The 13,021-nt window shown below is 41.8% G+C and overlaps 2 protein-coding genes across 9 annotated transcripts in view; one reads left to right on the forward strand and one right to left on the reverse strand.

Moving 5' to 3' along the window:
* LOC141402366 (sodium-coupled monocarboxylate transporter 1-like) overlaps window positions 1-2,099 on the forward strand; it is a 156,278-nt gene extending 154,179 nt beyond the window's left edge. For all 8 annotated transcript variants that reach the window (XM_073983538.1, XM_073983558.1, XM_073983580.1 and 5 more), the window contains exons 6-11: window positions 437-504; window positions 568-722; window positions 784-1,033; window positions 1,095-1,475; window positions 1,532-1,701; window positions 1,766-2,099. In XM_073983538.1, the coding sequence (XP_073839639.1) occupies window positions 437-504; window positions 568-722; window positions 784-1,033; window positions 1,095-1,475; window positions 1,532-1,701; window positions 1,766-1,997 (1,256 nt within the window). In that variant the 3' untranslated portion in view covers window positions 1,998-2,099. The remainder of the gene's footprint in view (window positions 1-436; window positions 505-567; window positions 723-783; window positions 1,034-1,094; window positions 1,476-1,531; window positions 1,702-1,765) is intronic.
* A 7,264-nt stretch (window positions 2,100-9,363) lies between these two features.
* On the reverse strand, window positions 9,364-10,927 carry LOC141390654 (uncharacterized). The gene is made up of 2 exons (XM_073963599.1): window positions 10,230-10,927; window positions 9,364-10,031 (listed from the first exon to the last, which is right to left on the reverse strand). The coding sequence occupies exons 1-2, from the start codon at window positions 10,275-10,277 to the stop codon at window positions 9,534-9,536; spliced, it is 546 nt and encodes a 181-aa protein (XP_073819700.1). The 5' UTR covers window positions 10,278-10,927; the 3' UTR covers window positions 9,364-9,533.
* Window positions 10,928-13,021: the final 2,094 nt, after the last annotated feature.

Here is a 13,021-nt window from a genome sequence, read left to right on the forward strand (position 1 = left end):
GGCACCCATCTTGCAGAAAGCTTTTTCATCTGTAGTTCTTCATGCAAAATTAAATGGACTCGATCATTTGAGATGCCCATGATATTAGCAATTCCACGCACTTTTATTCGTCGATCATTTAATACCATATCATGCACTTTGGCTACAATTTCTGTTGTTGTTGCTGTTTTTGGACGTCCACTACATGGTTCATCTTCAATGCTTGTACGACCACGTTTAAATTCAGCAACCCAATTTTTTACTGTTGCATATGAAGGAGCACTTTCACCTAACACATTCACCATATCATTATAAATTTCTTGTCCCGCGCTTTTTGTGCTAGGCTAAGAAGTTTCCGAACTGCCCTCGTATGGCTATTGTTATCGGACATAATTTGTTCTTACTGACCCAATAAACCCTAATTAATCTATTCTTTTCTCTAAAATTTCTTTCACAGTCAGCGGTATCAGTTTACACACAATTGTACCCATTGTCATAGTCATCTGTACCTTTTACACCACGGTGGTAAGTGCTGTACAAATAAATTTATACAACAAACCTTTATTATAATGTAAGATAAATTTTTAGGGTGGTATTCGCGGTGTTGTCTGGACTGATGTCATTCAAAGTTTCGTTATGTTTGGATCCATGTTTGTGCTGATCATCAAAGGAACAATCGACGTAGGTGGACTTGGTGTGGTATGGCAAAGGAATATGGATGGAGGTAGACTTAATTTTCCAGAGTAAGTTGGTAATTTTTGAAATAACATCCGAATTGAAATAAATCGTACAATATTTCTTCAGAATTACCATAGATCCCACGGTGCGCATGGGCATATTGCCGGTTTTCATTGGCGGCACCTTCTTTAAGTTGCAGAACACATCGATAAATCAACCCACCATACAAAGATTCATGTCTCTACCGGATTTGAAGAAAATTAAGCAGACTTTGTGGACCTTTTCGATTGGTTTGACTTTGCTGTATTGCCTGTGTATTTATGTGGGTCTATTGGCTTTTGCCACATTTCATGAATGTGATCCCATTTCCACGGGGGTAAGTTATTATAATATGAAAAAGGGAAATGATCTGAAATACTAATGAGTTTTTCTTATAGCTCTGCAATTCACGTGACCAATTGGTTCCGGTGTTGGTAATGAATGTCTTGGGTGAATTTCCTGGTATGCCGGGAGTTTTTGTTTCCGGTGTCTTCAGTGCAGCCTTAAGTTCTTTGTCAACCTATTTAAATTCTTTGGCTGCAGTTGTTTTAGAAGATTTCATTAAACCATTTTCAAGGCGGGGCATAAGTGAGCGTACAACAGGTCTAATTATGCGCACAGTTGTTGTGGTTTGTGGTCTTAGTTCAATTGGCTTGGTTTATGTTGTCGAAAAACTGGGTATGGTGTTGCAATTATCGGCCACACTGCAGTCCATTGTCTATGGACCGATGTTGGGTATCTTTACCGTGGGTATGCTGATGCCATGGTTGAATGAAAAGGTATGGAACCAGCACATAATGCCACAAAATTTAATAATTAGCCATCTTTTTTGCAGAGTGTCCTGGCTGGCAGTATCTGCTCCTTTTTAAGCATGGCTTGGATTTGTGTCAATGCCCAGATTGCCAATGTTACAGGCTCCTTTCGCCACCCAAAGTTACCAGTTTCGGTGGAGGGTTGTGATTATGACTTCGATATGTCAAAATATTTGAATTCATCTTCGGAATAGTAAGTGGACTTATAACACAATTTGTATCCCCCCCTTATGAATATCTCCCAATTTCGATTTTAGTTTGCCATCCCATGGTACTTCCATTTACCACATATCTTTCTTGTGGTACACCGGTTTGGGTGCCTGTTTGGTGATGATAACCTCGAACGTGGCCAGCCTGTTCTTTGGCCTCAATGATATTTCCAAAATGGATGAGAAACTTGTATCACCGTTTATTGTCAAGTTTATAAAGAAGAATACCTATTCCGAAGTAAAGGTGGAAAAGGATTTGCCATTGAAGGACGTCCAGTAAAAGCAGTTTAAATGTGAAATTAAATATATTCTATATGTCTATTCAATATATTATGGTTAGGTTAAGATTGGGAAATAAATCGCAGTTGCAATAAAGTCCAAATTATTTGTATTATCATTAGGCCTTTGGGAAAGCTATCAGGCCTTCATCGAAAGAAGTATAGAGAGTGACATTATAGCGTTGTAAAGAAGACTAAAGACTACTGAAAACTACTTGTATAAAGGAGGGGCTCTAAATATTGGGAAATTTCGGGAGCCTTATCGCAGGAAGTAATGGCTTCCCTTGCAACAACAAAATTATGATCAAGATCACGATGACATCTATATTTTATCTCGACATTGGCGTAGCCGTCCCCTGCCTTTTCATATTTCTGAATTATTTATATTTGTCCAATGTACATTCAGTCCATATGTTACAATAACTGTTCAAATCTAACTCTTCTGCACGAATTCATGACCAAAAACACATATAAAATATTTTTTGTTTTCAAGGATACACTTTTCGAAAATCGAAAATCTCAATGGTTTAGCTGCTATATGTCAAAATATCCAAATATCACTATATTTTCATTTTTTTTACTAACGGTTCCAGAGATATCGCGCCTTGAAAACGTCGAGTTCTGTGAAAACTATATGCAAAGAAATAACCATAACTTATTTCATATTGGTCCAATTTAAACATTTTGTTGGTATGTTTAAATAGAAAAAAAAGTTGCACATTAAAATTTTCGCGATTTAATAATTTAAATCATTTTTAAATGGTTTTATTAAGCTCACCCCGTTTGTTTTATTATTTATTCTTGGGTCAAATTTAGTAATTCAAATTTCACCCTCTTGCTGTCAACCGATTAATCTGAAATTTTGTATACACTTTGGATTTTGGTGACAATACAATTATGTTTATTCATTATCATTATAAATTCAAGATGGCCGCCACTACAAAATGGCGGATAATTTATGTTTTATTAATCCCATCAATATGGGTATCAAATGAAAGGGCTCAACAAGCAGAATACAATATACTATAAAAAATTGAAATCCAAGATGGCGGCCGCTACAAAATTGCGGGTAACGCAGGTTTTATCAATCCCATCGATATGGGTATCAAATGAAAGGGCTCAACAAGCAGAATACAATATACTATACAAAATTGAAATCCAAGATGGCGGCCGCTACAAAATGGCGGATAACGTAGGTTTTATCAATCTCATCAACATGGGTATCAAATGAAAGGTCTCAACAAGTAGAATACAATTTACAATGAATTGAAATCTAAGATGGCCGCCGCTACCAAGTGGCTGATAACAATTTTTTATCAATTCCACCAATATGGGTATCAAATAAAAGGGCTTGACAAGAAGAATACAGTGCACTATACAGTACATCTTATACACCCGAAAGCCATACAGTTTCCAGCTAAGTACAATTACGGGACGGCTGAAAGAAGAATGTTGCCTTTAATACTATCATAGGCTTCTACAATACATAAAATGCAGGGCAGAACTGTGGATCACGCTGTCGTATACTTAGGTGCGAAACTGCTTGAAGGAGGTCAAGCCTACGTGGCTCTTAGTAGAGTAAGATCTTTGCAGGGACTACGTATAGAGGAGTTGGACTGCAATAAACTAACGGGCAAGAAACCTTGCAATTATGAAGCACTAAACGAAGTAAACAGAATGCGAAATAAAAACTAAAAAATAGAAGTAGGTAAAAAAAACTTTTTAAGTTAAACGGTTTTATGTTAAACATACATTGCAATGTTTAAGATAAATGTACTAAAAACCAAAAAATAATAAAATAGATACAGTCGTGGGAATTATAAACATATACATAGATAAATAAAACCGTGGGGCACGTCAATATATATATATATATATATATATATATATATATATATATATATATATATATATATATATACTAGCCGGCCCGGTCCGCCTTGCTGTCCCTTGAAACTTTTATGTTACCTTTTTATTAAGTAAATTATATTTTTCTTGCATCGCAAATTAGTCGGGAACTGCAAGTGACTATAAATAAAACATCTTCGGAAATGTTGGCGTCAATATGAAATTTTGGCGGTATGTTAACTGATGACTTAAGGCATGCATTCATTTCTTGTGCTGGAATAGTATAACTGAAAGTGTTTGTTTGAAATCTAAACGTGAATTGCTCTTAAATCCTTCAAGAATCGTTGTAAAGCTTCTTGGGAATTTTTATGTGCCATCGTTCATTCGTTCCAGATGATAACTTCTATTTAATATTGCATGTGTTCAGTTCAATCAAAATCCAGTGGAAACTTGAGGGTCGACTGTGTCGTCCTTGTACCTTCTTTTAATGTATACCTGATAAAGCTATAGCTATCGATATGTTGCCTTCTAATTTAAAGACTTGCTTTCCAATAAGATCAAAGCTTCGTTTTGCATAACATCTGGTATTTCCATTGATTTGTAACATATTTCAGAAATTGGGAGTGATCGGGTCTTAATGCTAAAATATGTAACACGGGTTGGGAAAAAGGACACGTTCGTAAGTTTATATAGCCTATTTCCGCCAGTGGCCAATCCTGTACATCATCTGAAAATGAATTGGAAATCGGTTCAGAAGTTTTGGAGATATAATGTATTTAAAAAATGGGCGTGTTAAAAGTGTTTTAAAATAAGAAGGGCATTGTGGAGGTACCCCGTCCCCTCAGAATTAAAAAAAATTCAATTCAAAACAATTTATAGCCTATTTTCACCACGGGTGTTCATGGTGGGCCATCGCTGTACATTCTCGGAAATTTTAAAGAACAGTACTTTCAGAGATATAACATACTTAACAAAGTGGGTATGGTCGGGTCTTAAAGCCCTAAATAAGTACCTAGGGTCGGAGATTCAACCACCGTTGTCTCGCAAATTTATTTTCTAAGCCATACGTTAGTAAGTTTTGTTGCCAAGACAGAGTTTTAATAAAATAGGGCAAAGAGGAGGTACCCCGCCCTCGCAGAAATTCAACAAAATATATAGCCTATTTTCATCAGGGGTCATCACTATCCATTATCTGAAATTTTCAAGAAAATCGGTTTAGTAGTTTTGGATATGTAAGATATTTATAAAGTGGGCGTGGTCTGGTTCCAAATGAGTACATAAGGTCGGAGACACAACCTCCATTGTCCCTAAATTATTTTTCTCACCGATACGTTCTTCAATTTTGTTAAAATATCGTTTTCAAAGAAATAGGGCATGGGGGAGGTTCCCCCCCCCCGCCCCCGTGTTCGACAAAATATATCATCTATTTTCACCACGGGTCCTCCCAGTAGATTCTGTGACATTTTCAAGAAAATCATTTAAGCAATTTTTGATATATAAGCTATTTCAAAAAGTGGGCGGGGTCGGGTCTTTAGGCCCCAAATCAGTACCTAGTGTCGGAGACACAACATTGTCTCGCAAATTAATTTTCTCTCCGATACGTTCGTCAATTTTGTAAAAATAGAGTTTTTAAAAAATAGAGCATAGGGGAGGTGCCCGCCCCCTCCGAAATTCAACAAAATATATACCCTAATTTCACCACCGGTGTTCCCTGTACATTCTCTGAAATTTTCAACTCGTTCGTTTCAGTTTTGCTAGGATTTCGTTTTTAAAAAATGGGGCATTGCGGAGGAACCCCGCCCCTCCGAAATTCAACAAATATGTTTTCACCACGGATGCTGCCTGTACATTCTCTGAAAATTTCAGGAAAATCAGTTCGGTAATTTTGGATATACAACATATTTAAAAAGTGGGCTTGGGCTCAAAAAAATATGTAGCCTATTTTCACCACGGGTGGTGCCTATACATTCTCTGAAATTTTCAAGAAAATCTGTTCAGCCGTTTTGGAGTCTATACGGAACATACAAACATACCAACATACTAACATACACACATTGTCTTTTATATATATATGATGAAGAAAGAAGATTTAAAAAGTGGGCGTGGTCGGGTCTTCAGGCCCCAAATCAGTACCTAGGATCGGAGACACAATAACCATTGTCTCGCAAATTAATTTTCTCTCCGATATGTTCGTCAATTTTGTTAAAAAAGCGTTTTTAAAAAATAGACCATAGGGGAGGTACCCCGCCCCCTCCGAAATGCAAAGAATTATATAGCCTATTTTCACCACCGGTATTCCCTGTACATTCTCTGAAATTTTCAAGAAAATCGGTTAAGCGGTTTATGAGTCTATACGGAACATACAAACATACTAACATGCACCCATTGCCTTTTATATATAAGATACTAGCTGACCCGGTCCGCGTTGTTGGCCCGTTGTTTGGCTTCTACGTGTAAACTTTAGTTATCTATACAGTATTGATACACCCATAATTAGGCATCCCTCTAGAAACTTCATAATATAAATCAATGTTTTGACATAAATTCCATGTAATGGTATCCCCCAAATTTAAGATATAAAATCTCTTTTATTATACCCTTCACCATAAATCGACAGTTTAAAGCACTTATAACGAGTGGTTTTGTCTAAGGCTGAGGTAAGCTCAGTCGTCTCCAGGGTCAACTCAAGGACCCACAAACCTTAAGTGATAACACGAGTTGTATAAGTTTCAATTCTTTATTTAACTCCTTGGTGTTATTAAATAGAACAGTATGTAAGTGGAATTTCAAATATAGTTGGATATTTCAGATATAGAATATTATGGTTGGTTATCAAATATTTATATGTATATAAGATGGTACAAATCCGGTGGAAAATCGGACCCTCGGTTCTTCTAATTCGGTGTACGGGTGCGTTCGGGGTATTTACACAGGCGTTGTTGAATATTCTGGTGCTGTAAGCGTACTGACAGTGAGCTGGTAGGATATCACAAGCTGCTGATTATGAACACGACGATGGCTGCAAGCGAGTAACTGGTCGCGAACGTTGGTGGGGCGGCAAACTGAATGTGGACGAGCAGCAGAATACGAGCGTTGAGCGAGTACCTGGCCACAAGCGTTGTCAAATCAGGGCAGAGAGCGGACGGCAAGCGGGTTGTCGACTGCGCACGTCAAGCTGACTGCGAGCGGCGGGCTAGCTGCGGACGGTAGGCTGGCAGCAAGCGTTCGGCAGCAGACTGGTCACAAGCGGGCTGGCTGCGGACGACAGGCCGGCTGCGTGCGTTGGGCGGTAAGCTGACTGCGAGCGGCGGGCTAGCTGCGGACGGTAGGCTGGCAGCAGAAGCTGGGCGGCAGGCTAGTCACAAGCGTGCTGGTTGCGGATGGCGAGCTGACTGCGGACGACAGCGGGCGGTGAGCTGGCAGCGAGCTTTCGGCAGCAGACTGGTCACAAGCGGGTAGCTGGTTGCCGACGGCAAGCTGACTGCGGACGACAGGCCGGCTGCGAGCGTTGGGCGGTAAGCTGACTGCGAGCGGCGGGCTAGCTGCGGACGGTAGGCTGGCAGCAGAAGCTGGGCGTCAGGCTAGTCACAAGCGGGCGGTGAGCTGGCAGCAAGCGTTCGGCGGCAGACTGGTCACAAGCGAGTAGCTGGTTGCAAGCGTTGTGGCGGTGAGAGGGGTGCTAGATTCGGTCAGGAGCTGGCAACGAGCGGGTGAGCTGGCAACGAGCGGGTGAGCTGGCAAAGAGCGGGGGAGCTGGCAAAGAGCAGTTAGCTGGCTATAAATAGCTGGCCACGGTTATTATAGAGCTGGCTAAGAGCAGGGGAGCTGGCAAAGAGCAGGTAGCTGGCTATAAATAGCTGGCCACGGTTATTATAGAGCTGGCTAAGAGCAGGGGAGCTGGCAAAGAGCAGGGGAGCTGGCAAAGAGCAGGTAGCTGGCTATAAATAGCTGGCCACGGTTATTATAGAGCTGGCTAAGAGCAGGGGAGCTGGCAAAGAGCAGGTAGCTGGCCACGGTTATTATGGAGCTGGCTAAGAGCAGGGGAGCTGGCAAAGAGCAGGTAGCTGGCTATAATTAGCTGGCCACGGTTGTTATAGAGCTGGCAAGAGCAAGGGAGCTGGCAACGAGCAGGTGACTGGCTACACAATTAGCTGGCTATGAATAGCTGGCTACGGGGTCGGATGACTTAAGATCACTAACAGGCAACTGGGATTGCGGACAAGCCACACATCACTATGCTTGTTTTACGGTAAAGTCTCTCGACGACCGACTCTATGATGGAAAACTGAACATCTTATATATATGCGGTTACAGAGTGAATGAGAAGTACATGTGCCGCGAGATGTCAATAAACACCAGAATCAATATTGCCATTAGGGCTGTAGTACGAATGGTGGTGTTAAATTACAATTCGTTGTTAAGCCAGTGATGTGTGGTGTGTGTTTGTATGTTGTTGCCTTTGACTCAAACGTATGCTAGGGTGGGCAGTGTTGACAAATGAATAAATGCTTATGCTTGTTGTTGTCAGTACGAGTGGGGAATATTGTGTGTGGTTTTGTGTGTAGTACCACGAACGAATTGAATATTAGGATGGGTAGTGGCGATGGAGATAAAACCACTATTGGTTTTATTTCGTAATTACTATTGTAAATCACTATTGATATTACTGATATTATATTGATATTATTATATTATACTGGTAACATTTTATTATATTATTATATTTTATTGGTATTATTAGATTATACGGGTAACATTTTATTATATTATTTTGTAAATGTTATGTTAATATTGTATTATATTGTTATTATATGATATTATATATTGATAAGAAGGAGTTGTTGCTGGTTTTAGTAAAAAAAAGAAAAACGGGCGTGTAGGTAGGTGGATTGATTGTAACGGTCACGTTACAACTCCCCCCTCACTTAGAGAAAAAAAGAAAAAGAAAAGAAAAAAAAGGAATTTTCCTATCAATTATTTTGGAATACCGAATTGTTTATTATGTTGACTGAGTTTTGGCCTAATGGCCCGCACCACCTATTTAATAGGTGCAGTTTACTCCTCATAGAAGAGCTCATGTCAACTTTTTTTTTTTTTTTTTGTGTTTTATTATGCCATAGTGAGGTTGGGTTCTAAGGCTGTCCTACAGCTTTGACTTACAAAGTAAATATATTTTTTTTTATTGTTTTTTTTTTTTTTTTGTTTTTTTTTTTTCTTTTTTTTCCGTGTTATATGGAAGTTTATTTTATATATATTTTTTTTTTTGTATTTTTTTTTTTAATATAATTCTAAAGCTTTGACTTACAAAGTGAATATATATTTTTTTTTGATTTTTTGTTTTGTTTTTTTTTTTTTCGAATTATTTTTGTCTATAATAATTTTTTTTTTGTTTTTCAATATAATTCTAATGCTGTTCTACAGCTTTTACTTACAAAGTTTTTTTTTTTTTTTTTTTTTTTGATTTTATTGTTATATATATTTTTTTTTTTCCTAGTTATACAATACATGTTGGTATATAGATATGTCTTTAATCCTACTTTAGGCGGTATTTTGGGGCTGTCCTACAGCTTGTGTAAGTCATTACGGGAGAAACTAAAAAGTAGATGAGATCCTGCTGTTCTACAGCTTTGAAAAAAAAATCAAATTTTACTGTTCTACAGTTTTGCGAAAGACAAGATAAACAAATGGACCTAAGAGTTACGTCCCGGACGGTTCCGGGGGTCGTTCCTGTGTAGTAGGGGAACCAACACCGAAACACCTCCACACTGGAGTCGGGCCCTTCCCGATATTAAAAATGTGACCTTTACCGGGGGTCGGTTGGGAAAGTGCATTACGGTTTGATGCCTGCGTCCCCGTGGTCGTAGTATGCGCAGTGAACTCAGCCAACGCGCCATTTCCTGCTCTCGGCTGGGAGCATGAAGGAAGGCTGCTGCTGCTGGTCGCCAGTTCGCCACCGCTGGTTGCCTAGCTGCCCAGTTGTTGTTCGGTGGGGGCATTCCACGTTGTTGATCCAGAGTTGGTGGCCGCCTGTTGGTATCCCGGAAATTTGCGGGTGGTTGACCCGAGGTGCGGGCTCCCTCGTCCAGCGGTGCTAATGCTCCACCCTCCTGAGCTTTCTGTCTACCCATGGTGCCGTTTCCCTGTAGAGAAGGGGGTGGTGGCGGCGATTCCGGACTTTCAATGGCGACCTGCCGCTGGGAAGATGGCCCTGGTGGTGATGACCCCAGACCCTCTATGTTGCCCTGTAGCTGGAGAGATGGTGGTGGCGGCGATTCTGGACTTTCCATGGCGACCTGCCGCTGGGAAGATGGCCCTGGTGCCGATGACTCCAGACTTCTCTGCTGCTGGAGAGATGGTGGCGGCGATTCCGGGCTTTCCATGGCGACCTGCCGCTGGGGAGATGGCTCTGTTGTTGATGACTCCTGGCTTGCCATGGAGACCTGCCGCTGGGAAGATTGTCCTTGTTGCGATGACTGCAGACTATTGCCCGTTCCGGCCGATGGTCCATTCCCCAACCGGATCACCCGGTTTTATAGAATTCTTGGTCTGGCCTCGAATGGTGGTGCATATGGCTGTGGTCGTTGAGGGGTTGAGGATACCTTCCGTGGTCTCGTCGATTTGCGCTCCATCCTTGCTGCCAGCTACTGACCGAATGAATTTATGTTGATGAACAACTGACCATGAAACCTCGGATTTAGTTGTGATGTTAGCCTTGTTCTCTTTTCACTCAATCCTTGAGTACCCACTTTCGAGTGTTCTGGTGTCTGGATCTCACGTGTATTATCTCTCTCTCTTTCAGCGGGGCAAATGGATTCACTGAGTATGGACGGTCTCTCTCTCGAGCGGTTTATCGGTTAACGGTTTATTTCTTTCCGCAACGCAGAGAGTGATCGTGGTTGTCGAATGGAGCCGGTTGTGCTGCTGGTTGAAAATTGCAGAGTACGTTTTTCCCCTCAGTCGAGTGAATTACTGCGTGTTAGGCGGCTTACTTGAGTGGAGTTTGTGAATATGTCTCGATGTGTTTGGCTTGATGTTTGAGTGAGGATTCCCACTCATGTAATTTTAGAGTTTCAGGACAAATGAGAATTTTGTTGCAGAGCGCGTTTTTCGTTTCCTCAGTTGAGTGAATTACTGCGTGCGGGGCGGCTTACTTGAGTAAAGTTGATGTTTCGATGTGTTTGGCTTGACGTTTGAGTGAGGATTCCCACTCATGTAATTTTTGGAGTGTCAGGACAAATGAAAATTTTGTTAGGAACAACTATTCTGTCAGCCTTCCTGGCGTTTTGTAATTTAAATGTAGACGATTTTTTTTTTTTGGTCGATTTTTGTAATTTTAAGGGAGACGGTTTTGTTTTGGTACAACACTTCATTGTGACAGTGTTTTCGAGTTATGACAGGGTTTTAGATCCTGTATATTTACCCTTTTTACTTTTCCCATTTTATCTTTCACCTCCAAAATATTCTGGTGTATAATGGAAGAGATAATGTAAGGACCGGAGTATTTGGGCGCAAGTTTCTGATTAAATTTATCCACTGCTGACGAAATTTGTCTCTCCCTTACCCAAACCTCACTTCCAACCGTTGGGGACCACTTTCTGCGCCGGAGGTTGTAATACCGTTGCTGTGTGCGGCTTGCTTTTCCGCTATTCTCCCTCGCGTTTTCCCAAAGTTCTTTGAACATTCGGTTAGTTCTCGGTTGATCTATACAGGGTATAGGTATCGCTTTTGGGAAAATGGGATTGCGGCCGAAAACTATCTCGGCGGGCGAGTATCCGGACGACTCGCTGACCGCGGTATTTATAGCATACGCAATTTCTGGAAGGTGTTGATCCCACAGCCTGTGGTCGGAACCCGTATTGTGGGCAATCATTGTTTTTACCACACGATTGGCACGTTCGGTGGGATTTTCATGTGGGGCGTATAAGGCTGTAGTTCGGTGTTCGATGTGATGGGAATCTAGAAAGGCTTTCAAAGCATGGCTCATAAACTGGACTCCATTGTCTGTCAGCAGGGTTTTCGGGCATCCAAATTTGTACACGATCCGCTCCTTAAGAGCCTTGACAACGTCCTGGGCCGTGGCGCGTCTAGTGGGTATCAATTCCACCCACCGGCTAAACTTATCTACGAGGACCAGTAACGATGTATTCCCAAGTTTGGATCGAGGAAGAGGTCCCACGAAGTCCGCGCACAGGAGTTCCCAAGGGCCGGCGCATTGCATCGTGTGCATGTATCCGTAGGGCGCCTTTTGTTCCACCTTATACTGTGCGCAGGTTGCACAGTTCCGTATGTGTTGTCGAACATCTCGTGACATTCCTGGCCAATAATAATTTTCCTGTATTCTTTTCAGTGTTTTGAATACCCCTAGATGTCCGGCGTGGAGGGAGTCGTGGTTGTCCTGAAGAACGGCGGGGCGCATCTCTGGAGGTACGCATTGTTTCCATTCAGCTCGTGGATCATACGCATTCTTGCGTGGAAAGTGTTTATAGAGATGTCCGTCTATAATTTGCAGGTCTGGACACTTGTGACCATCATCGGTGACCTTCTCCAACATTTTCTTATACCAGTCGGACCGGACAGTGGAAATTGCGAAGCACTCCTCCGTAGCTGGTAACGGGGCCCTGGACAGTGCGTCGGCTACCACGTTGAGGCTGCCCTTCCTATGCTCAATACTGAAGTCGAATTGCTGCAATTCGAGCGCCCATCGTGCTAATCGACCGGAGGGGTTCTGTAGGGAGTGTAACCATTTTAATGAATGATGGTCGGTGATTACCGTAAATCTGTAGCCTTCAAGATAGGGTCTCATTTTCCGTATGCCCCATAGAATTGCGAGGCACTCCTGCTCGGTAGTCGAGTACTTTTTCTCGAGATCGGTTAGGGATCGGCTGGCGTAGGCGATAACGGCTTCATGTTCGGAATGTCGCTGAAAAAGGACCACCCCGAGACCCTCACCGCTGGCATCGGTCTGTAGATAGAAGGGGCGATTGAAGTCCGGGCACACTAGGACTGGGGCCTCGGTTAGGATTCGCTTCAGGTTTTCGAATGCTTCGGCTTGCTCAGGACCCCACTCCCACTTTGCTGACTTCTTCTGTAGGCGGTTCAACGGGCTGGTAATTTTCGAAAAGCTTGGAATGAATCGTCGGTACCACGACGCCATTCCCAGGAACCGGCGGAGTTCTTT

The sequence above is a fragment of the Musca autumnalis genome, unplaced genomic scaffold (assembly GCF_047663935.1).
Source record: "Musca autumnalis isolate F117 unplaced genomic scaffold, ASM4766393v1 scaffold_1, whole genome shotgun sequence".
Classification (NCBI taxonomy): Eukaryota; Metazoa; Arthropoda; class Insecta; order Diptera; family Muscidae; genus Musca; species Musca autumnalis.